Here is a 25,455-nt window from a genome sequence, read left to right as displayed (position 1 = left end):
GAAATTGGTCGGACAGGAAATGGGTCTTCAGCCGCCGCCGCCGCCGCTATTTTCTAGATCACGGATAACGAAGCCCCCTCGCTTCGACGGACAAAGGCTCGTTTTTGGAGCGACGCGATATGAATTGCTATGCATGAGACCTAAACGCGTTGTAGATATTATTTAGACTGAATACAGATAGTGGAGTGCACGGTGGTGGATAAGGAATCGATTGGCCAATTTTTCGAAGCCTGGAACGGTCATAGAAAATTAGGAGAAAAATTCGGTGCAGAAATATCGTAGCAACGGGGAGAATTAACGGGATGCAATATAAATTGCTGTTCGTGTAACTGAAACGCGTTGTAGATATCATTTCTAAGCCATACAATTTCGCGGAAAAAATTGAAGAAAACGGGAAAAAATAATTGCAGTTTGTTATCAAAAGTTGAATATCACGTTTCACGGCAACAATGTTGGCGGTCACGTAGCTCGATAATGAAATTGGAAGAAAAATTCGGTGCAGAAATATCGAAGCAACGGCGAGAATTAACGGGATGCAATATAAATTGCTATTCGTGTAACTGAAACGCGTTGTAGATATCATTTCTAAGCAATGAAGGTTTTCTCTCGCAGTATTCCGCGTGTAAAAAATTGAAGAAAAATAATTGCAGCCAGTCTCCAAAAGTTGAATATCACGTTTCACGGCAACAATGTTAACGACGACGGTCACGTAGCTCGATAATAAAGCAATTAGAAGTTCGCCGAACAGATTCCACGAGCACTTTTACCGAAACAATTGCCAGCCGCAGATAACCATTCTCGCTAATAACTATTCTGGCAATTATCCAAATAATTCGTGTTAACGTGGACGCTCATCAAGACTTTCGGCGAAGTTCGAAGTTCCGGCTGGGCAGGCCGGGGATTCTGAATAAAGTTCGAGCCCGATCGAACAGCGAACTATCACAATTCCAATTACGTTTTTCCTCCTTTTTCCAGCCTGGCGCTGCGACCGTCTGTTCGTATTCACTCGGACTTCCCGAGTCCGAGGGCTTCCTTCTCGGCCACTTGACCACAGAAATTTCGGTCAATTAAACAACGAATCGCCGCAATTCCAATTATACTTCACTTCTTCAACGCTCCTGTTACACCTGCCGGTGCTGAGATTTTGTTTACGCGAGAATACCGTCCGAGAGCCCACGCTCTTTATTCGCGAGCAACCTCCATTTTGTTTTAATGAAAAGTCAACGCCGTGTTCCATTTTCCTCATTCCGGATCATCAGGGTTTACATATGGTCCACATGTGCTTAATTTTGCCACAGTATTCGCTGACTCAAAACTATGTTATATTTTTCTCTATATTCGTGGCAATTTTCAAAAGCAAAGAAATGTGTGCACGATCATATTAGATGCGTGTATTACAAAAACGAAGAAATGATACACGCAACAGTGAACACATCAGACAGAATAACGAGTATTGTTATGTTATTTTCATCTTGTTAAAATTATTACGAGAGGAAATACATTTTTATTCGAACCCAGCTGAACGTGCTATAATTGCTTCAATGTTTACTTTAAAAGACATATTGGAGGACAGGGTACTCGTATCATGAATTTTCTTTACATCATTCTTTCAATTTTTGCTGAACAGGATCATGCTCGGATTTTTACAGACAAACAAATGAGAATTTCTGCGAAGATAAATTGTGTACAGGTTTTTAATCACGGTGTCGCTTCTCGGTTCGTGGCGAACACAAGCTCGCACGGTAATAATTATCGCGAGTGGTAGACGTCTCTGGGAAACAGACAGCAATTATCCTCCTCCAGCTCGTTCGTTTGTAACTATGCCACAGAGGAGACTGATTTCCGAGGGGTGGTAGGGATAACGTTGTAACAGGTAACGTGGGAGTATCTTCAACGACTGTTTTCTCTTCTTATCTCTTCCATCCTTTGAACTTGCCTCGAAGTTTAGCAAGCTGGACCACGATTTATCATGAAAATGCTGATCCCCACAAGAATATGATAAATATATAAGAGAAATAAGGTAAATCTGGTCTCTGAGCTACTCTCCTTTCTTTCCCTGCCTTATTTGACTGCGCAGAATATCCTTCGCAAACTTTCATTTACTTCTGTCTGTTCCATTTTACTAAATCTGAAAATAAACATTTCGTAGAACTATTTGAAATAGTAAAATACCGATTAAGAGAATATTTAGTTTTGAGAAAAGATAGTTGTTCTACACTGTCGGCCAAATGATCAATAAAACCGATTCGTGTGATAGATCACGAATGGAGATTACGAAAAATCCCGAGCGGTCTATTCGACAGTCATGTATCATCACACGCGCAGTTAGCGTTATCGTATTCGGAATACGCAAATCGGAATTTATGAATTGGATAGGTATCGCGAGTACGGTGCTTCCTGTAAGCATTGATGCTATCCCCGAAGATGACTATGGTATTCCGATGCTGTCGCATTATGCATGTATACACCTTGCACGAGCTACTTGTCCGTAGCAAAAGCGTATAAAATTGTTTACAAGAAGATACTGCGTAGTGATGGGAATAAAATAATAAATTCTTTCGGAACGAGGACAGTCGGTGACCAACAAAACGTCCCCGAGCATTTATTTCTCCTAAAACACGCCGTTATACAGAGTACGAGGGGAAGAGTTCGTAGCGCGGTAGCCTCAAAGGTTCAAACTAAAACTCCGTCGTCTGCAGACACGCGAAATTTGTGTGCAGCACGATCAGATTTCAGCATAATCCGCCGATGGAAGTCCGTCGAGTGGAGAGCCCGGGTAACAAAATTCGGCGCGCAATAAGCCGGCGACCCGGTTTAGACAACCGTATCTCGGTGAATCACGGCGACGCGGGGCGTCGTGACGCTGGTTCCGTACTCGCATGCGCATATAGAAACGCGGCTCTGATACGTACGCGACCCGATAAGGCGAACAGGCTCATATCCCGTATAGGAAATCGTGCTCGACGTACATCCCTTCGGCCGTGTACATTTCCTTTTCGGATGTTTCACTGTTCCACGGTGATTGCATTGCGCCCGGCTTCGAGCATAAAACTAACTTCGCGAATACCCACCCCCTTCCTCCCCCTTCCTCTCTCTCACTCTCTCCCTCTCTTACTTTTCTATATCTCTACCAGCGTAGCTTAGCTGGCTGCGCGCCGCGGATTTCGCAAGCGAATTAGGATGTCGCGGCAGTATCGAAATAACGTTTGTCTCCGGGGCGCGCGTATTTTCAGGAATTCCTTTTGCCGCGCCGCGAATGCCGAATGAGCACCGGCATCGAACTTTACGAAGCCCCGGAATATTTGGCAACTCGATTTCTCGGATACACGAACGACTGCCACTGCGGTTATACCTCCTGTCCGATTCGAATCTGCGCGAGACCTTCGAATTACCACCCTCCACCTTTCGGTACCTGCTATACGTCATTTTACAATGCTATGTATTAGGTGACGTTATCGAGGGTGACTTGTTAGTTCACAATGAAAATTGCTGTTGCTATTGAAGGTTCCGCTAAAAGGTGTTCAGCTGGGCACCATAGATTTTTCAAAATGATGCAATAATCACCGGTCGGTAATGTGTTAAAATGGTAATTCGACTTCAAAACGCCACGTTGCTCTTTTGCTTCATCTTTTGGCTGATTATTCCAACTGCATCAGCTCGGTTCATATTCATCAGTGATCAGGTAGTAAACCACGGGGTATAAAATTTTCACTGACAGGTGTAATGCGATTACCAGAATCGGCCACAAAAATACTTGAAAGATGTATATCTGGGTTCGGTCGCACCGTCTCCATTAGTGACGGACCGTCGTAGATGGAATCGCTAAGATGACGGCGGGACAAGCGTGCTTAAAGGAGAGAAAAGAGAGAAAGAGCGAGCGAGAGGAGAGGATCTCTCACCGTACTGCTGTTGCTTTCAATAATTTGGGAGTCTAATGTGCCGCCCCGCTGTCGGCGGAAAGCATTTCGAGCGCGCTCAGAACGAAATCGTGGAACGAGAGATCGAAGATCGGGGTCGTAGACACTTCCGAGCGAAGAACTTCGGGGGAAGAAACCGAGGCTGGCCCGCGGAGAGAGGAGGATAGAGACAAATTGACACCTGCACGCAAGAACGGAGCATCGAATGCGGCCGGGACGAAAGCGTCGCGCGTCGCGTCCCGTCGCCCGAGGAAAAGGGGCCTGAATAATGCAGGCTGCAGGACCTCGCTTAAAAGTCCGATCATCCGTTTTATTCCGAGCGTCTTCCAGACCCGCTTGTCGGAGATCTCGAAAAAGAAAACACTCGGTACATTATCGGACCGATTGCACGATGCCGGACTTCGATTGGGAGATCGCCGGTATCGAGGATGTCGATAACGTTTCGTGTCTTCCTCCACGTCGATCTTATTCACAATGACTTCTGTCCTCGAGGCAGTCTGTCACAGTGATATTCGGACACTTTTAAAAGCACGATAACAAACAAATTTTATGAGAAAATTGAAAAACTTTCTACTGACCAGGAACAAACAAAATGAACTCGTGTTTCAATCGATTATTTACAATATGGTGTCACTTTGACGTCAAATTGCTAATTTTTGACATCGGCCTCCAGATTCTCTGAAAGTTTCGAGTCAATTGGTCAATTAGAACTTGAGATATCGTGGCAACTATCAACATCTCGTAACAGGAGTTGCATTCTTCAAACGTCTACATATACAGTGACTGCCACAAATATTCGAACACTTAAAAAGCCGATAACTTTTTTACAATTGGACTATACGATCCGAACTTTTGTGAGAAGCTAGAGCAATTAATTTACTACAGGATGTGAAAAGAAATATTTTTGAAAATTGCAATTGGTCAGAATTGTATACAAAGTACTAAAAGTTGCGTTTTACAACTTTTTAACGTGGGCCTATATTGAAAATTTGAAAAATACGTTTTGTAGATCTGTGTCAATTATATGCACTGTGAAAGTTTCATCGAAATCGATTGATGCGGAAAAAAGCGACAGGCATTGAAAGATGTAAGAGTCTGCAGTTATAGGCCGAAAATCGTGAAAATCTGCAATTTTTACCATCTTTAAACGTTTGTAGCTCATTGCAACGTCGACCGATTTTGACGTAATTTTCAGAATATGTTTAATTCGCAAATATCTACAAAACGTATCATATTTTTTTAATTTTCAATATATGCCCGCGTAAAAAAGTTGTAAAATGCAACTTTTAGTATTTTTTCTACAATTCCGACCAATTGCAATTTTTGGAAGAATTTTTTTTCACATCCTGTAGTAAAGTAATTGCTGTAGCTTCCCAAAAGAGTTCAAAGCGTATAGTACAATATTAAAAAAGTTATCGCCTTTTTAATAGTGTCCGAATATTGGTGGGAGACACTGTAACTACGAATTCGAACAAATCCTTTTGCACACATGTATTTTACCACACTTATACTTAAAGAAAATGTAAAACAAGCCGCGCAAAACCGATTTTCCAATGTGGAAAACTGGGATCACCAGCAATCCGTGAATCACCTCGATCACCGGTAGAGTTCAAAGAAATTCAATTTATAAGACATTTGGCCCTGGTTTGGAACCGTTTAGCTCACAGGGATTATGCTGCGACCGTGGAGAAGAATGAGTCATTACCTCGCAGGTCAAATTTATGGTTCCTCCTCTCGCTTCAATATCCACAGCTCCTATTGTTATTATAATCGTCCCATTATCATCTTAACTCGCACCAATTTCAAGCCACCCGTCCGCTATCTTTAATCGGCCGTTTTATTTTCGGACACCGGAGGACTATATGCGCTTTTGAACATCATTACGCCGGTTCCCCGGTCTCATGGGGCCGCCATGGTACCCCGTGAGATTTATTTCCGCGGCTTATTTCTTATCCCGCTTAAGACATCAGTCTTTCTAAGCCTATTACGCACCCTTTTTAACCTGACACCGGCCGAGAACGATGCTCGAGTCGATTCCACTGTTTCACCGCCTCCGCTTATGGTGAACCCACGTTATTCTGAAACTTCTATAAACCCTTGTTGCTCTCGACACGGCTCCGAGAACACCCCAGGTGATTTATCGACGCCTATTGCCACTTTCTACAACTTTTATCAGAGCTGGACCCACGATCTCGATAATGAATACTAATTTTATGCGTTGTGGTAGTCGTAGATCTATAGACACGATATCTGAAGCTCGAGTCTTCTTTTGATGGTATGAAAAGGCTTTTTAAATCATTTTACTCACGGAGTAGATTTTAATTGGACTCAGGATTTTTATGCGTTTATGTATCTTTGTTTTTACTTTCAAATTTCGTTTATACTCTTACGAAAATTAATATTTCTCTTTTCTTTTCTCGACATTTGCAATAGATCTAGATATTAGATTTTACATCTGTTTCACACGTGTTTACACGCTGCCTGATTCTGCATTATCTCCTAGATCATTTTAGTTGCACACAGAATGTCCTAATTTATTCTACTGCAGAGACAGACGCGAACTGTGCGTCCTATCTTGTCGTTTTAGTACATGTTTATGGTTGTATAGTAGCTGCCACGGAAATTGCTAGGGTGGTGCAAGTGTAATTGACTGGCTCGGTTATGTAGGGCAACTTGTGCACTGGCAAAAAGCCTAATTTTGAGAATGCTCCCTCAAAAATCAATTCAACAAATTTCAATCATGCCAACTCGTTTTTCCGATGAATCCATAAAATAGGCAGACTAATAATTAGACAGCGAATTTCAATAGTAACATGTTTAATAGGCTGAAAATAATATGACAGTATTTTTATATTCTTCGAATATTTTTATTTCCGCAGTTCACTAATAATATACCAGGATATAACGTGATATATACGAGAATATTATGCTAGAATATAGCATACTATAATAAAATGTAATAGGATGCACATATATATACTAGAATATACTAGGATACTAGAATATTATTTCGAATAACATTTCATTCCTTCAAACCTAGGCATTAAATTGTTTATTTGCACTATCTACGATCGACATAAAGGAAAATTCACTAAGCATTTATGTTCGGCTATTCAAATATTATCGATCTTTGATGGGAGAGGAATATCACAGTCGACTTGACTGGATCAAGCGAATTTTCCGATAGCTGTTCATTCGATATCGTCAAAGATCGCGTTGCTCGGTCTTACTTTCTCGTTTGATTCGACTGAGGGAATTCCTAGCGCGACTACTCATTTAACCGTGTTCAATTATTCACCGACTCGGCAGCATGATGCAAGGATCGCTCGGAAACACACCCTGTGTCCCGAAACAACGCGTCGCATCGAGCTCTCCCCTAGAGTGTTCCTCGGGCAATGAGTCGGTGCATCGTGCAACGGAACGAGCGTACAGCGCGCGCGCGTTATTGGAAATCCAATCCAATATTGGATTGCATCTCGCTCTAGAAGCGAGAGATAGCGAGATAGTAAGATATGTAACTGCTATTTACACATTGATAAATAATTTGGTGAAAAAATACTTAGAAGTACGATTTGAAATTGGAATGAATTGTACATTTGGTGTCCGAAACTGTAGTGAAACGGTTCAGGAACGAAAAAGCTTCGGGATCGAGAAAACCAAGGCGGAGGCAACGAACGAGATCGGTAGGTTCACGAGCGTCGCAATTGTGGAATGTTTATATTAGCTCGTAAACGCTCGTTTGTTCCCCAGCGACGATAATCTGATGACGACGTGCACCGGAATTTCTGGGCTGCCGAGTGGCTGGTGCGCGAGGGCAAATATTTGAGTCGCAACGCGCTTTAACTCGTTATTTGTACGGTTGCTTTTTTCGTGAACGGACTGCCGCGGGGATGAAAACGCTCGACAGAAGACAGTGCCTTCAAACACCGTCGAACAACAACAAGTGTTCCCTCTTTGCGGACCTCGTTTTAAAAAGATGCACATTTGAAAATTGACGAAATTAAAATTATTTGAAGCGAACGCGATATATACAACCTCGGAAGGCCGAAGAACACTGGATCGTAACGTTTTACCATAACTAGACTGCGGATCTTTATGCAGAATAAAGTTTTCTTACCTGAATTGCAACAAACTTGAGTGAAATAGAAATTTATTTTCTTCTCTACCATGTTTAATAGGTTGAAAATAATATAATAGTATGTTTAAATTTTCCTAATGTTTTTGCTATTTTAAATTACACCTCCTCATTTTTGTCATGAATGCATAAAATCCGCAGTCTAACCATAACTCTTCAACCATAAGAGACATCGGGATGAAATTTCCACTGAAATTCATTAAAAAACTATTCCTACCTACTGATAATATCGCAATAAATATATTTTTTGTAATCATTTTTTTATTAATTCTTTAAATTTTGTTGTCTTAAAGTAAAATTAAAAATTGTTCATTTGTTACTTATTTAGTAGTTTTTCAGATAATTTAAATCACCGATGTCTTTAGTTATAAATTTCTCTGTGTCTCTCGAAAAATTCATAATATGAAGAATAAATGTTGAGTAGAAATGAATGAGGGTTTCTATTTTCCGGAAAAAAATTTGTATCACAAAGCAGTTGGAGAAGTGAAGATAATTTCTTGATGAAAGAAACGTTCCATAGACCCCCATTGTTCGCATAAACAACCGCAATTGGGTTGTTTGGGCCACTCCGAGACGAAGGTGCTAGATCATAAGTACTGGAAGAAAGGTCTGGGAGCGCAGATGAGAATACAATTAGAAATCCAATCTAGTGCATTACCGGGACGAAAATGGATGAGGTGTGAGATGGTCTAGGTGGGTGGTTTGAGAGTGAGAAAGGGCTCGTAGAAAGACACAGGGGGTTGCCGGGTGGTTCCTTAGAGGGTGCCGTTGGAAGTCTAGTTTGGTTGGCGGTAGAGTTTGAATAATGCAGACTTGCAAGCCTGCTTAAAAGTGATCGGTCGACCCCTCCCGTCCCCTTGCCCCTCGCCATGGAGTCCGTCGCTTTCTCGCACCCTTCACGGTTTCCCTTTAGAATCCTACTTCCAGTTCGTCTAAGAGCACGAACTAAGATTGATTTTAGATTGGGTGGGAATTGGGAATAGCTGGCCCGTTACTCTCTTGCAACACACTTTCCGAACCCCCGGGTTGCTACCCCCCTTAGCCGCGCTTGCACACTCCCTCAACCTGACCCTCTTTCTCTCAACCCCTTCTTTCCGCGAGGCTTTTATCTCCCCGCTGCTTGATTTTATTAAAGTCCTCCGGTTGCAGCCCGGTATGAGCTTGTATGCATGTAAATTGGCGGAATGCTTTGAAAGCAGCCCGCGAATGCGTGAAAATCATTTCGCCGGATCGGCTCCGGAAGGGCGGAAAGGGACGGAAAGGGCTGAAAGCTTCGGCGGTTTGGCAATGTCGCCCATACCACGGTTCGGGCGAATTTGAATTATTTTTGACGCGCGGCGACGGAATTGTAGCGTTAATCGCGCCGCAGAGAACACGGTTAAAGAGGTAAATATTAGAGCGACGGGACGAGACTCGAAATTTGAGTCCTCATCCCGCGAAATTGAAAGTTAAAATATACATAAGCCTCGCCGAGGAACGCAGCTGCTGGGGGATTGCGTTCAGAAACGACGCGTTTGTTGAACGCAATGAACGAACCACGTTTGGCGCGGTCCGAAATTTTGGAGCTACCTGTTGTATTCCTGTTTGTTTTACTTCCGTATCGTACGTAAATTTGTAATTTGTAAAAGTATGATTTTATAATAATTGTTATAACAATACCCGCCGTCTGAGGGTTCAGTTGCAACCTCAACAGAAGTTCATAAATGGTAGCACTCGGAATACCTTATTAATTTGCAAATCTAATTAATTTCAACTTGTTAAGTAAGCGAATTGGAGTAAGTTGCGCGGCGATTAGCCGTGAAAGCACGAAGATCAAATGATAGAGCAGAGACGAGAGATAAGCGAGTCGGTGTGCCACATAAATATTGCTCATACCGCTGACAATATTTAACATGACACGATTACGCATGCATATGCAACGTCGTGTTACGTCGTTGGTTCTACGGCCGACGCGCAGGTAAGCGGGCACGGTTGCACGCGACCGCGAAGACTCGCATGCATAAACGCGCGGAATCGGCCGCGCAAGAGATGCAGAACTGCGGCCGCGACTAGATTCACAAGCAATATGCAAAGAAGAACGATGTTTGCCCTCGCTCCGGGTAACTTCTTCCGGCTGGGGGAAGTTACGAATTAATTATGGAATTACCAGGCATCACGCTCGATGCGACGCCCTCCGACGCCTTTTAATGTTGCGATTCAACAATTCGCCACCCTGTGTACGCATCAGTGCGATTTGTATTCATGCCGGTTTAAAATGCAGACGACAATCTTGTTAATAAAGAAATTATGAAAAGTTACGTTTACCGAACATTAACAATTGCATATCTTGGTTGATAGAATTTTCGAGTCTGTTTGCGGCGATTTTGGCGACTTCGAGTGTATGAAAAGTTACGTTTGTAGAACATTAAAAATTGGATATCTTTACTTGATCGAATTTTCGGGTCTTTTCGCGGCGATTTTGGCGCCCCAACTCGTGAAAAGTTACGTTTGTTGAACATTTTGGCGAATGAGATAGCGCGCGGTTTTCAAAAAAAGCAGCATGTAGTTCCGCGCCTCGTCTATCTTCGACCGTGATTATATCGCGGGAGCTCGTGTCACCGGACCCCGAAAGTTTTGCCACGGTCGTGGAACGAGGTAACGCGGTGACATCGGGCCGCGGATACGCGACGCGTTAACATCCGCCGAGTTGGTTCATTAAAAAAGCACGGGAACAAGCTCCGCGGCGCGCTCATTTGTTAAAAGTTCCCGGGCTCCGGCGCTGTTTGAATCGTTGATTAAAAAAGTGGCTGGGTACCGGACGGACTCGTTTTCCCTACCCGGTTCTTTTTGTGTTTACCGAGCCGGTGTCACGCGCCACTGCTTCTTAGACGATCTTAGACAATCCCCTGGAATCGCTAGGACTTCTGCTCCCCGGGAAAAATTAGTTCCGTTCCGGCGTAGCCTCTCCTCCGTGCGAGCTTCTGTCTCTGGTTATTTCTAACAGCAGTTTTCCAACAGCATATAGCGTTGGTAAATTATTATCTAGAACTCTCTCTCTCTCCTAGGTTGTTTGAGCACCGATTCATATTTTTTACTTGGCTACCGACACTCGTGACAATGAAATACGATCTATGGTATATTGTGACAAACAGTTAATTAAAGTGTGGTTCTGTACCTTTTAGTCACAACGATAAATTATTCTTTCTTTTGACAGCTACACTCGGCTTTCGAACGATTGAGACGAGACAGATGTACGGATATTAAGTTACTAATTATTTAAAGATAAATAGTTCATATAAAAATGACAAGTTGGAGATAAATATACGTATGAGCAAAGTGAAGACAGATACTTTTAAGTAGCATGTTAAATGAGTGTCCAAGTGTCCGTAGAATGTGGAAAATATTTATCGTATGCATAAAATCCGCAGTTTAGTGATGGCGTTTATAATTTATTGTCACCGTAAAGAATCCTACAGAGGAATAGCATGAAACGAGAACGATCGCACCGGTCGAGCAGAATCCGCGGAAAGTGACGGGACAGGAGCGGCGAGAGAAAAATGGAAAAATAGGGAAATCCGCTTATCGAGCTCGTCGCGAAAGGTCCCACGGAAAATACGTAACATTTCCCCCGAAAACCGCTAAATCTTTCGGCGTCGAATGTCGGTCCGACGGTCGATTTATGCGATCGGTCGGTCATGAGTCCTCGGAACGAAAGCGATTCTTATCGGACACGCACAGTACTGTCACACCTGGAGCTGCGAATCTCTCGCAAATTGCCAATGAAAGAGGATCGTGGGAAAGGGGTTCGGACGAAGATAGACGTACGAGGAGATAGATAGCACTGTAACGAGAGAGAAAGGGAGAAAGGGAGAGAGAAGCGTGGAAATAGACGAGCGGAGAGGACAAGCCAATAGGCCGATAGGCGATCTCTCATTCCGCAATGCGGGCTTTCGCGCCGCCCTATATAGGTACGGCACTGTGCTAGTCACTTTGCCTCCCTCGCAGGCCCGTACCCACAGGACCCTACCGATCGTTCGGACAAATCTCATCGAAGCTTTCGACTTTCTATCGGCGCGGCGGACCGTCTACGCTCGCTACGGACCACTTTCCGATCGTACGGTACGGCGACGCTGTTACCGTTCAGCACCGGTCCGGGACCAGTTACATCTCGCGCGGAAATCAATGCGCGTCGTCCCGCAAACCCCTGCAACCCACCCCCGCAACGCGATCGTAATGGCAAATCGGGATCCAAGCGAAACTCTTAATCCCTCAACGCTCGTACCCGTGTCCGACACGGACTCCGGCTTCTCGGCAGGTTGCCCCGGACTAACCTTTATGGCTACTTTCCGCTCAAATCGGCCAAAAACACATTATTTAAGGTTTCACAGCGTGCACTATTTTTTTAACCGCCCGCCTTACGACCTCTTTCACTGTTGCGCCAATTAGAACCTCTTTGTTGCCGATGGCTCCCCACAGGAAAATCTGATGGGCATCATATTGAACATTTATGAACACAATATCTTTGGAAATGCATGGCTGAGGATCGAGGCACACGATTGTCTGCTTCGTCACCAATGCGAAAATCTCGAAAAACGACGGTTGATCACCTTCGCCCCCTCGATGAGCGCATTTTCTCACGCCGACAGCCCTAATTACCACTCGAATTCAATCACGTACGAATAGGGAAAACAAACAGAGGACAGCAGAAAATAGATTCCGCTGAAGGAGTTCCTAAAAAACAGCAACGGCCATTAACGTTGCACGTCCATCCCTCTTCTAATCACTTCTGCCTCCCCATCCGTTCCCCTTCCAGCTTCATTTCCCGCAACCCGCCTCTCTGGCTATTTTTTTTCCTGGATTTTTGGTCCTTCCTTTCACCCGTTCCGCCTATTTCCCTCTCCCTTTCTCCCTGCATTCACCCTCAAGTGTCCCTTTCACCCTTCCGGAGGGTCGCCGATCGGATAAAAAGGATTAGTTGTTGACCCCTGGTTATTCTTTCCTCAGAAAGCCGATACAACGGCTCATTATCAGCGAGCCAGGTTAAAGGGAACGATCCAGCTAAGACGCGCTAAGAAATTCCATATTTGAGCTGCGGAGGGGTTGCGAACCCTTCCACGGCTTACCGGGAGTTTGAACGCGCGCGATTCCGCGTAGATTTAGTAGATTGTAAATTTTAATAGTCGCGCCGCGCGGCGGGCAGCCGTGTTCGTTAATTGGAGGTAGCCCGGGCTTCTTTGTTCGGGATCGGCTAACATAATTTGCCCGGGAAACTATTCGCCGCCGCCGCGAGTTTTGAAACATTTAACTTCCTACCACGAAGAGCTAATCGAATTGCCGGCGATAATGCGGCCTAGCGCTGGCCGAAGATGTTACCGCGGTGGCTGTTGATCGAACCCATCGGTCCAGAGTGTCTCTTGACTTACAGTTCGATGGAGAACAAGCCATTCTTCTCTTAAGTGTCTGAATAACTCTCATCAAAGTAGTAGTACATGTATGTATGAAAAAAAAAAACTATCGTATTCTTATATATAAATTAGCAAAGTATAAAAATAATTTCAATTTTGAGAATTGCTGATGACGTTTTCCAGAAATAATAATATACAGAATACAGCAGAGATGTTGCTCCAATAGTTAAATGGTTCGAGCTGCAGACTGAAGTCGAGCATTACCATGCAAAAGCATAATCCCATTAGACAGCAACCCATGTCTTTTGTTTTGAATGGTACATTTAAGTTTCATCACAGAGTTGCTTGAAACTTCTCTCTGTAGCAGTATTATTTTTCGCAAACAAAAGCGGACTCGTATTAACGAGGAATAAAACACACATATAATAAAGGGCGTCCCAAAATTCACGCAAGAAGTAATTTTGATAGAAAACACAGGTTTTTAATTAATCATTGTGAATTTTTTATTGATTCATAAAGAATATAAGTATGCATGACCGTTTGCATTAATGTGGCTGAATTTCGTTGATACCGCGCTCAATTTCCTCCTTCAAAGTGTGGGTGGTCGTGGGCTTGTTGGCATAAACCTTATACTTCCAAAAACCCCACAGAGAAATCGCATGATCTCGGCGGCCAATTCTGATCACCAAAGCGGGAAATTACACGACTATTGAATTGTTTCTCGGGCTGTCGTTATTTTTAAAATATTGATCAACAATGAAAGCGCGTTATTCTTTCGTGTACCACTCCATTTTTAATAACACAAATGGCGCAAAATTCAAATCTCGCGTGAATTTCGGGACACCCTTCATATCTATATTATATTGTATTACACAGAATTGCGTACTATTGTTAAGCACACAAACAAGTATTCCAATGAACTGAAGAGTTCTGTAAAAGTCAAAGGGATAATATTGCTTTGAATAATACACCCCTTGGGTAAAATGATGTTAGAGATGTAGGACAAGATTCCAATAAAAACAAAATGTTATTACATACAAAGGGGGACCATTTAACTTGACTGCATAAATTGCAAGAGACAGGAGCCAAATAGGAATGTTATTAATTAATTAATTAATTTCGTCATAAATGCATAAAATCCGCAGTCTAATTATTAATAAATAAATGAAATGTTTCTGAAAGGTGACGAGTTAACTCATCATCCTACCTGAAAAGGTAAATTCAGAATAAAAAAAATTGCTCACAGATATTCTTCTCACCATACTTTAAATCTGAATGCCTTTGTAAGTTATAAAGAGAGCTCTGAAAAAAGTCCGTCAAACAAAAATTTCATTAAAGTACGATACGATTACATTTCACTGTCTGCTCGCATAAAGTGGAAACAGAGGAAATAAAAATTTGCTAGATATTTCTTCCGGCGCTTTGTGGTCTGCTTATTAATTTGGCGTGTTCGGGCTCCCTTTTGTGGGGATTCGCGAAAAAGGGTTCGGAGCCGGAAAGCCGGAACAATATCGAGCGAGGGGTCCATGGCGGATCCATCAGGCGACGTATTAACCCATGAAACCGCCCCATCAATCTTCCCGGTTTAGTTCTATGGGTTTCGGGGGATGGTGAGCCGTCATCGGCGGCCACCCCCGCGAAATACCTGGCAAGGAATTCGGTGGGACCACGACGGAGACTCGAACAGGCTGGCAAAAGTGAATTTTCGAAATCCGCTCAGTTCGGTCGGGTACGTGCCGAGCATTTCGCAATTCGCAAGCGGTACACTGGTTACCGGTGGCGAAATTTTTATCACGTCGCCCGACGAACTTATTGCCCGGAGAGGGATATCGATGTGCGAGCCAGAACCCCATGTCGGCCCCCATCGACGAGATTTTTCTGTTTCTGCGCCCCGTCGCCCGCGCTAAATACAATACTTTGATATGGCGCAGGTTCTCCGTCGTCATCGACCAACCCCCACTCCATGTGGTTCAAGAATGTGAACATACTTACGAGTCAATAAATGTATATGTGTACATACCATTAAATATAGTTTTAGTCTTTCTTCAATATCCTGTTATTCGTGCATGACATACAAGGTGCGTCTTCAGTTAACCCTTAAAATGCTGAGTGGGGTCCTCTAGGGGCCCCAGAAAGTATTTTTCCTTAATAACTTTGTAAGTAATTGTTTGTGATTTTTCATATTTTATGTATTTTCTCTTTTTTCATCGTCAAATATTGTGGATGATTTGTCTATTCTAAAAACATTACCGTTATTTTGTTTTTAGCTATAAAAATACTGGGGTCTCCAGGAGATCCCATACGATTATAGATAAGATAAGATTTAGCGACAGAAAAGTAAATATTCTTTGTGAAGAATGTCGAATGTTCATCTGCAAACATCATAGAGTAGAAATAATAGAGAAGAAAACTGTTTTTTTCGTTGCTTGGGCCATGACGAATGAAGAGTATATTCTATTTTTTAGAATCGTGATGTATTAATTCTTTTTGTAAAGAGAATAAAATTTAATTTTATGTTTGTTTACCATAATTATATCAAGAAATACATATATATTTAACATATCTAATTTTTATTGTCAATTCTACAATTTTTTAACGTGGGGTCCCTTGAGGACCCAGCATTTTAAGGGTTAAAACCTAATAACCTAATCACCTAATAAAATAATGATTAGCTAGTGATTGAAATAGAAGAACGACGAGCACGATTGCTGCAGGTTTGGCAGTGTTTCTTCATAATTCCAGTCCGCGTCGGCAAACCGATCGAAGCCGTGGGATAAACACGAACTTTCTCGTTACACAGACAAATTGGCCAACAATTTCATGAGGGCCAGGTTCAATTACCATTCGGATATTTCTCTGCCGGCCGCGGCGGTTTTAACAAATTTATCTGGTCCGGCACGGATCCACCAATTTCGTTAAAAGTAGCATCGAACCGGCCACCGCGTTCCGCAAATACGGTTCCCTGATTAATTCGGCAACGCGGATATAATTGAATGTCGAATTTTTTCGCCGGGCGTGATAAACACGCGGCGCACCGACGACGACCTCTTGCACGGGCAATTTAATCACCTGACAAATTGCTTTCTGATTTCAGAGCGTCACGTGGGGAGAATGGTCGCCATGGTCCAAGTGGTCCGGCTGCTCTAGGTGAGTGTCACTGGCTTCTAATTAACACTTGACAATCCTACTTCCTTTATTCCGTCGTTTACAAATCTCACGATTCGTTTAGAACGTTCGGTTTCTCGTTTAGTCAATTTTAGTCATTTTTCCTAAATCGATCGATCAGCCGATTTCTCGGCGGTTTTTCGTCTAATATCGGGTCGCAAGACTCTTGGCCCGGCACACCGGCGGAATGTTAAGCGTTTCAGAACTCATTTCGGTAGCGGCGAGTTTCCGGCAGCTCGTTTTTCAGTCGACCAGAAACGGCGCAGACTGCGCCGGCAAGTAATTTATGACGCTTACTACTGGTGAACTGCGCTCGCCCCTACCGGAGGAGCTTATTGTATGATGTACGGGCCTGTACATTCGACGGTTCCAACCCGACGACCGGTAAATCTTCGTTCGCCTGGCCCGATACAATTATTAAAATTTTTTTCCGCGACCGCGGGGATCGATTTACGGCCGACCCGACGGCGAGCGGCGTTTCGAATTTTACCGCGGAACGCGCCGCGGGAAATGTGAATCGCACTTAGTGTACGAGCACAGTGAATCCGATGTCGGACGATTCGGCCGACGTCCGACGTTGTGTCTCTTTTTTGCATGCTCGAAAAAAGAGACAGATGCGTCGGACATCGGTCAAATCGGACGAAAACGGATCCACTGTGTTCGTACCTTTAGCCGCTCATGCTGGTCAAATTTTGAAATTAGCCTCGGCTATTCGAGCCTGAGCCATCAACTCGTCGTAGTAAATTCATCGCAGATTCCTCATTTCAATGCTTTATAAGAAATAAAGTTCCAAATAAGACTGGAAGTGTATTCTGCCCCAGAGACCCCGAAGTGTCGGCATAACTCGCACGAATCGCGCACGAACACCGAGAAAGAAGCTCTCGAATAGCTGAAAAGTACATTTCCGAAATAATAATCGCAGGCAAAAGGCAAACAGGAAATTAGAAAGTGACCTAACTGTAAAATTCAAGACATCGTGCGATGCGACGTCGCGCAAGCTTCTCTAGATATGGCGGACGACTCGGTGTAAGAGTTTAACTGGCACTCTTGCTTCCGGTGCACTGCTGCTCGGCAGTTCTTGAACGTGACGTCACTACCTAAAATGTGTTTCATACCCGGTACGGTTTAAAATTTAAAAGCGATGGAATATAGAGGGAACACGCGCAACTAGGAAGGGATGAGAATCCTCCAGTCTACGCGACAACGCAGGCAACTGCTCTCAAAGGGATCTCATTCTCAAAAACTTCCTCCGGTAACTTGAGAATTTCGCCTCGTGTTCCCCTCAATTTCGAAATTAAATATCGCCGGTCATTCGGCAAATTTGTTCCGAGCTAGTAACTAATTTCAGTAAAAATATCAATGAGTCTTTAAGACTAGAACTACCAAGTATAAGTATGATTGATGTATATTGCAAAGTAATAACGAGAAGACTGCATCTACTCAGACTTCGTACAACTTTTATTGCAATGAGTGCTTCAATCTAGATCCGATGGAAAATTTCATTCGAATATTTCTGAAACATTTTTATAATTTCGGTAATTGTGCAAGAAATTTGGAAACCAGTTTACTAATTCAGAATTGGATCTAATTCGACATTAAAGTCGCAACGAATTGCAGAGAAAGCTAGGGCCGATGCTAATTTGAGATACGTGCAATGGATGCTTAAAAAATTAGAGCTCACTTAAGAGAAAGCCGCCATTAGCCTTGAACGTATGCATGCATGCAGCTAATCGCGTAATTTATACTCTCCCTACCTTGAATACATAGGGTACAAAGTATTTTCAGCAATTTAGGAATGTTTAGAAATCAACAGATCTCTACTGTTAACGATATATGTAGTTGCACGTTTATTTTTTTTTTATATGTTCATAATTTCTTTTATATTTATGTTCATAACCATTTGATCGGCCACTGTCGATGCATCAAACTTCCAGGCTAAGATCAAAATTCAGTTTATGGCCTTTCAGGAAAGTGCAGAATCAAGAAATGAAAATATAAAACTTTTATTACATCGCCGATTCGCTGCACCGTAAAAAGACATTTCGACGGTACAGCGCACAGTGGTGCCGATCGCGAATCCAGTTGGACAAAATTATTCTAACATTATTTTAAGACTGAAAGCCGTAGTTAAGTAGGTCATTGGATTCGTCTTGACATCAGCTACAACAATATGTAATAAAAAATACTTACAAGGGAAGTTACCCAACCGTAACACGCTGATTTTAATGAAACGTTGCAGCGTGTTTAATTAAGAGGTTCGGTTGTCCTGTCTTTCGCGGACGTTTGTATACAATATTGGAGTTTTTTTAATTATACTTGGTGTGCATCGCAGGAGCTGCGGGGGTGGAATTTCGCGGCAGCAGCGCCGTTGCAGAAGGAAGCCGTGCAAGGGTCGTTCGTGGAGTACGAAATACAAGGTCTGCAATCCGGAGGTGAGTCACAAAGCGAGTCGTCACGTTCTCATTACCTTTCGATCCAACATCGCTTAGAATCCCTCGGGAGTCCAACCGTTCGTTTCATCTTCGTCCCATCATCGTTCGACGCCGATTTGTCCGTACACATCGTCGCTGCGAGCGTATTTATTCGTTACAGCACGTTTCGCATCGAGAGAGGGAGAGCAAAGGAGACAACACGCTAGCGCGAACATTCTCCCTGTCTCTCTCTCTCTCTCTGTCTCTCCCCACGACAAGATTTAATTATTCCAGTAGACTAGACCCCCACCCAAGGGCTGCTATCAATTTCTTTTCAGTTTCGTTTCACTTCCTCCAGAGCGAGCCTAGCAAGCTCAAAGTACATTGTATCGTCGTAAAATTAACATCCGCGAGTGCTCCCGAGCATCAGCGTCCCGTTTGGCGGCCCACCAACCGGCAACTCGGCCATATTCCGCCTGGCGGAAATGTAAAAATGCTCGGAGCGTTTTGCATAATCGATAAATTCGCTCCAGTTTATCGGGGAACGACTCCACAGGAAAGGTTAGGGGTAGCGACCTCCGGATCCGGCGCGGAGTTAGCACAAAACACCCTGTCATTGCTGGGAAAGAGCTTGTCTGTCGAAAGGACCACGTTACCTACTCCGACTACTGTTACATGTGATTCTTACAGAAATTTGGTTAGGTTCAACACGGTTTAAAAAGCGACTTTTATCCATTTCTTCGGATTAATAGTAGCTACACTATTTTTCATGCGTTGATTCAGTTTCTGGGAGACATCTGTCTAACATTGTTTTCCGGTGGTGTTATTCCGATCAGAAATTATTTGGAAAATTCCTTTCTTAGAATATACAGTGGTAGTAGAATTTTTGTTGGCTGTATTTGCTTCGATTTTTAACGAACGAAGCACATAACACATCTTATCCTAACAAAATAGCATTTTATAACAAAAGATCACATATCTAATGCGTCAATAAAGAAAAAGAAACATGCAACGTGACCAAAAATATCTCTGTTAGAATAATTCTGAAGATCAAAAAGCACACTGAAGAATAACATCAGCAAAGGAAGAAGAAGACGCGGCCAGGAACTTGACGCATTTTTTAGACACGTTGACATTTCGAGATAAATTGCCGCATGAATTCTATCGGTTATTTGCGAGCATTTTTCACGGAGGTCTCTCTGGCGGAAAGGTTATAGGGTAGCAAGCCCCTCGGGGTCCCGACGACTGAATCTACGCGGGACCATGGCAGACGAAGCGAATCGGGGACGGCCATCGCGGTGGAACACAGCTTCAAAAGTTGCCGGTTAAACGTCGGAGTTTAACTTCGTTTCGTTGTTTGTCGCGAGCCGCAAATTTCCTACAGTTACTCAAACCCCGATGCCCCGTTATAATCACGCGGATGTACGTGTTGCCAGTTTATCCGAGCAGATAGACAGCCAGACAGACAGACAGAGTCAGAGAGAAACTGAAGAGAGTGGTAGGAGGCTCGTTCGTCCTGTAGTACTAGTAGTCCTGTTTCTCTTCGTGCGACAACTTGCAGGCGGTACGCATCATTCGTGATAAAGGATAGTGAGAAACACGAAGCAACTGCACACGGTGTGCACGGTTGCTTCTATCTCTCATCCCTGGTTCCTATAGACCACCACCTCCTTGCTGCCGCAGAGGAGAATAGAATTATATTGATAAGGGCGATGCTTTCGCTGGAATAATTGAATTTAGGCCAGCCGACGAGTTTGCCGGCTGCTTCGCCACGTCTCGGGACGAAGCGCGTTGTTTCTTTCCGATAGAAAATATTGGCAGATAGGAAAAAATTACTAGAGAACGGTGGGATCTTTCTATCACGACAGCGTGAAGTCAATCTTCGAAGCTGATCGTCACGAATAGTAATAAAATCACTTTATCTTCATTATTATGTAGAACCACAGACTCGACATTTATCATTAACAGACTCCAGATTTTATGAATTTATAACAAAAATGAGCAAGTGTAATTTAAAACAGTGAGAGTATTAATATATTATTTTCACCACATTAAAATTATTAATGAAGAATATCAATTTATATACAAGCTCCCGTGTCCTGCAATTGATGCACGAACTTTATATTTTACATGAACATCCGGAGTCTAATCATTAGTTTGTTAGCCCGTTCGCGTCAAACCATGAAGAATGAAAACGTGGAGATCTCTCACATTTACCTGTCCCATCAGGAGAAGCAAAACAGGGTATCCATCAGCGTCGCGCACCTGCCACGGTCAAAGAACACCGCGGCCTATCTGTGCAATTAATTATTCCTGCGTTATCACCGTGCCGGCAGGCGGACGGTTAGAAATTACGCGTATTATCAATTCAAATTCGACGCGTGATGGTCAGCTGCGGTTGTCACATATGACGGTGGGGGGCTGTTGGCTGCTGCGAAGTGCATCGAATATGTGCGCGCCCCTGCAGCACACACCCGGATGTAGCCCGGGGGATGTACCGATGCAGGTGACCCGACCCACATTTCGAATCTGGGCCATTTCAGTTTCGTCCCCATCCTGCTCCCCCGCCCCCCGCCTTTCCGTGCTCTCTCTTGCAGACGGACACGTGGCCGGGGCCACCCTCCATTGATACCTGCCAACTCGATATTCCTCGGCGAATTTACCCTCAGCATTTTTGAAAGGCTCCGAACGGAATGGAGCCAGCCCCGGCGGCCATTGTCTTCGCGCTATCACTGTCCACGGCGTGCAGCTCGATTTCCTAAGGAACAAAAAAAATATATATAGAGAGAAAGAGAGAAAGAGAGGGAGAGAGAGAGTGGTTCCGCCAGAGAGGACACCGACCAAGACCGCAGAAAAGTTGCGCGCCGCTCTCTGCGGATCGTGAATCCCCGCTGCAAAATCGATGCACCCGCCGCGCGTCCTTTTGTACCGCTTAGCATGCCGGCCAGGTATACACACGCCGTTTTCTGCATCCACGATGTTTTCCGCCTTTTACGTAACCGATCTCGCCACCCGAGAACCCCCGGCGTCTGGCCGCTAATTAGTTCCCCGCCGAAACGTTTAGCTCTCTCTCGTTTTAATGTACATGAAGAATTTTGGTCAATTTTTCTCTGAATCAGAAACAAATGATTTGTTGAAAGTGGTCGAATGGGGCCAGTGATTCTTGAAAGTTTAATGGATCAAAAGTCTGAAGACATTTGCGGAACGTAACTTTACAGCATGCATTTGCTATTCCCGGAAGAGGTACACCGAATATGTGAAAACTTGAAAAAGAGCGTCAACTAAATGAATGGCTGAGATACTCTCATCACCATTTTCAATTCAGTGAGATGTAATGGCATCTTTCGTAATATTGTCCATGGAATTAACGTTCCATTTCGAATTTGCCACTAAAATTGGCCGTTGTAGATTTACTAAATAATCAGCGTGGACCTTTCTACGTATTTTCATTTTCATGGATTATTTTGGAAAAGTCGACAGAAGAGAAAAGTATCGTTCAATGACTAAGAAATTTTTTATGAAATAAGAATACTATCAATGAATACTGAAATTATTTGTCCACCACTTACTGGAAGATTTCATTTCGCCTGTCTCATGAATATTGCGGAACGAGAAAAGGCACTTCTCACTGTACAATATTGCGCAACGAATATTATCACTGCCGATGGTTAATCAGTTACTTCCGATGCATGTCACGACTCGATATTCACTTCCGATTCTCGAAAGTATTCTCTGTATTCCCAATCACTCACGCAACCATTTATTCCTCGAGTTCTTGGATGCTGCTATCAGCAGGCTCAGACATGAAAATTCAAGACGCTCATTTCAAATGGAAGAGCACACAATAACTGTATAATTTTCTGCCGACATGCTATACACAATTTATATGTACAAACTCATTTCTACTAGTTCCTTTGGGATCAACGACCGACGTTTGAGAATTTGTTAATGAATAATCCAAGAACGACTAGTCGATTAATCTAAATCTAATTCATCAAATTATGTTAACGAATATAACCATTTCTTCTGAAGTTATTTATAAGAAAATGATCGAGCTCCAGTTAACTACATAGTTCCTTTGGGATGAACGACAGACATTTCAGAATTTCTTAATGAATAATCCAAGAACGACTAATCGATTAGTCTAAATCTAATTCATCAAATTATATTAACGAATATAACCATTTCTTCTTATTTATGAGAAAATGATCGAGCTCCAGTTAACTACTTTTGGTTAAAATAGATGACAAAACAAATAAAAAAATTTTCTTTACCCACAGTCCACAACTAATCTTTCTGTACTGCATCCCCTTCGAGTAAACAGCCTCTACCACCAAAATATCCTAACGTGGCTGTCTAAATGTTTCAGCCAAGTATTACCACTGTGCAGACCACTGCGTCCCGCCAAACGGGTCTGCACTATACCAACCGTTTCCACTTATTCCAGTCACGAACGCACACGCTTTCGAATCAATTTTCGAGGTCCATTCTCTCGGAAACGGAGCGGCTATCGAAAAATCTTCGAAGGACTCTATTTTTTCCAGCTCTAAATCCACATTTCACTCCGTCGGCATATGATTGTTGACCTTCTACTTCAGAATCAAACTCAACTTAAACACTCATTCTTCCCTTATTAACAACGTAAAAATTTGCGAATATGTACAGTGACTCCCACTAATATTCGGACACTCTTAAAAACACCATCACTTTTTTAATATTGGACTATGCGATTTGATCTTTTTGGGGAACCTAGAATAACTAATAGTTTGCTACAGAATGTGAAAAGAAATTTTTTCAAAAATTGCATTTGGTCGGAATTGTAGAGAAAATACTAAAAGTTGCATTTTACAATTTTTTTATACGGGTCTATATTGAAATTTTCAAAAATATGTTTTGTATATCTGTATCAATTATATGCACTGTATGCATTGAAAGATTTAAGAATCCTTAGAATTGCTGCAGTTAGAGGCAGAAAATCGTGAAAAACTGCAATTTTTACCATCTTTAAACGTTTGTAGCCAGTGTTCCGATATGGTCCAAGATTTTTCGCGCATGCGCTGGCAAAACAGTAACGTATCTATGATGACGAGGTAGTGGAGCCCTGCGCCCTGAGACAGTATATTGGCGCGAAAGTACCGAAACAATCTGTTCCAGACAAAAAAACTTCAGCACGTGTCCTACAAGTTACAAAATATACACAAATACACATGTTATACATTCATTCTTCTGAATCAAATCATACAAATCTTTTAAAATTCTATGGGGTGCTCAAGGTACCCCATTTTATCGAGAATCTTACTTTACTGAAGCTGAAAGCATCAGCATCGCGCGAGAAGTCTTGGACCATACCGGAACACTGTTTGTAGCTCATCTACGAAACGTATTTTCTAAATTTTCCATACAAGCCCACATGAAAAAGTTGAGAAATACAACTTTTAGTATTTTCTCTGCAATTCCGACAACGCAGTTTTTTTCAAAAATTTTTATCACGCTGTGTAGCAAACCAATTGTTCTAACTTCTCCAAAAATTTCAAGTCGTATATTCCAATATTAAAAAAGTGACGGTGTTTTCAAGAGTGTCCGAATATTAGTGGGAGTCATTGTAGATGTATTTCAATAGAAACTTCTCACTTGTAGGTGAAGTATCCAGGCATAGTTAATGCTTGTTTAAAGGTCTTAATATCATTACTTACCTTTGGGATAGAGGGTAGAAATGCCAATCTGAAAGTAGATATTTTTATTTTTGATCGGCGAGGGTTAAAATCGTTTACGGATCGCATCTCGTCGATTTTTCACAGCAATCTCTTCCATCTCTTACAGAAAGAAAGAGAGTGAGAGAGAGAGAGAGAAAGAGAGAGAGGTGGGGGAGGGGGAGGTGCAAGAGGAGGCAATGCACAGTATAAAATTGCATTCGGAATTTCCGCAGGGTCGTGTAAGAACGGTCTCTTTGGTCCCAAGTGAGAACGGTTCCGTCGTCGACGTGACATTTCGCCTGGGGTGTCGGGCGTCGCGACACGACGCTCTGCCACGGCGTCGCGAGGCTCTCCTCCGTGGAGGGCTGGCTGCGCCAGACGTTCGTAAATGCGCCGGCAACAAAGCTGTCGATAGGTTCCGTTCACAAAGGCGACGTCGATCTCTCGCAACCCGGTCTTTTTCCCCGAGTACGGGTACGGCGGCCGCATACGTAACGGCCGCGTAATATCTTTCACTTAACCGGCTCCGGAGTCGGCTTTATTGGGACTTTGTTGCTACGGGCCGGTTCTCGCTTTCCACACGCTTACCGCTCGGCGGCCGCGTCCTGCAAACGTGCTGTCCATTACGCCGAATCCGAGCCTGAGAGAAATAAATCGGACTCCTCGGGAATTCCGCGCGCGGAATTCTCTGCCTTCCTTCCTCTGCTTCGACAAGGAACAACCGGTGCGGATCGATCGGAAACCGTGCTA

At 43.2% G+C, this 25,455-nt stretch overlaps 1 protein-coding gene across 4 annotated transcripts in view; it reads left to right on the top strand.

The window, feature by feature from the left end:
- The window catches only part of Nolo (ADAMTS-like no long nerve cord), a 295,981-nt gene that overhangs the window by 182,673 nt on the left and 87,853 nt on the right, over positions 1-25,455 (top strand). For all 4 annotated transcript variants that reach the window (XM_076423268.1, XM_076423270.1, XM_076423269.1 and 1 more), the window contains exons 4-5: positions 16,531-16,583; positions 18,934-19,033. In XM_076423268.1, the coding sequence (XP_076279383.1) occupies positions 16,531-16,583; positions 18,934-19,033 (153 nt within the window). The remainder of the gene's footprint in view (positions 1-16,530; positions 16,584-18,933; positions 19,034-25,455) is intronic.

This window comes from Lasioglossum baleicum, chromosome 5 (genome assembly GCF_051020765.1).
Source record: "Lasioglossum baleicum chromosome 5, iyLasBale1, whole genome shotgun sequence".
Classification (NCBI taxonomy): domain Eukaryota; kingdom Metazoa; phylum Arthropoda; class Insecta; order Hymenoptera; family Halictidae; genus Lasioglossum; species Lasioglossum baleicum.
Note: the sequence above shows the minus strand (reverse complement) of the source record. Positions and strands in the feature narration are given on the sequence as shown.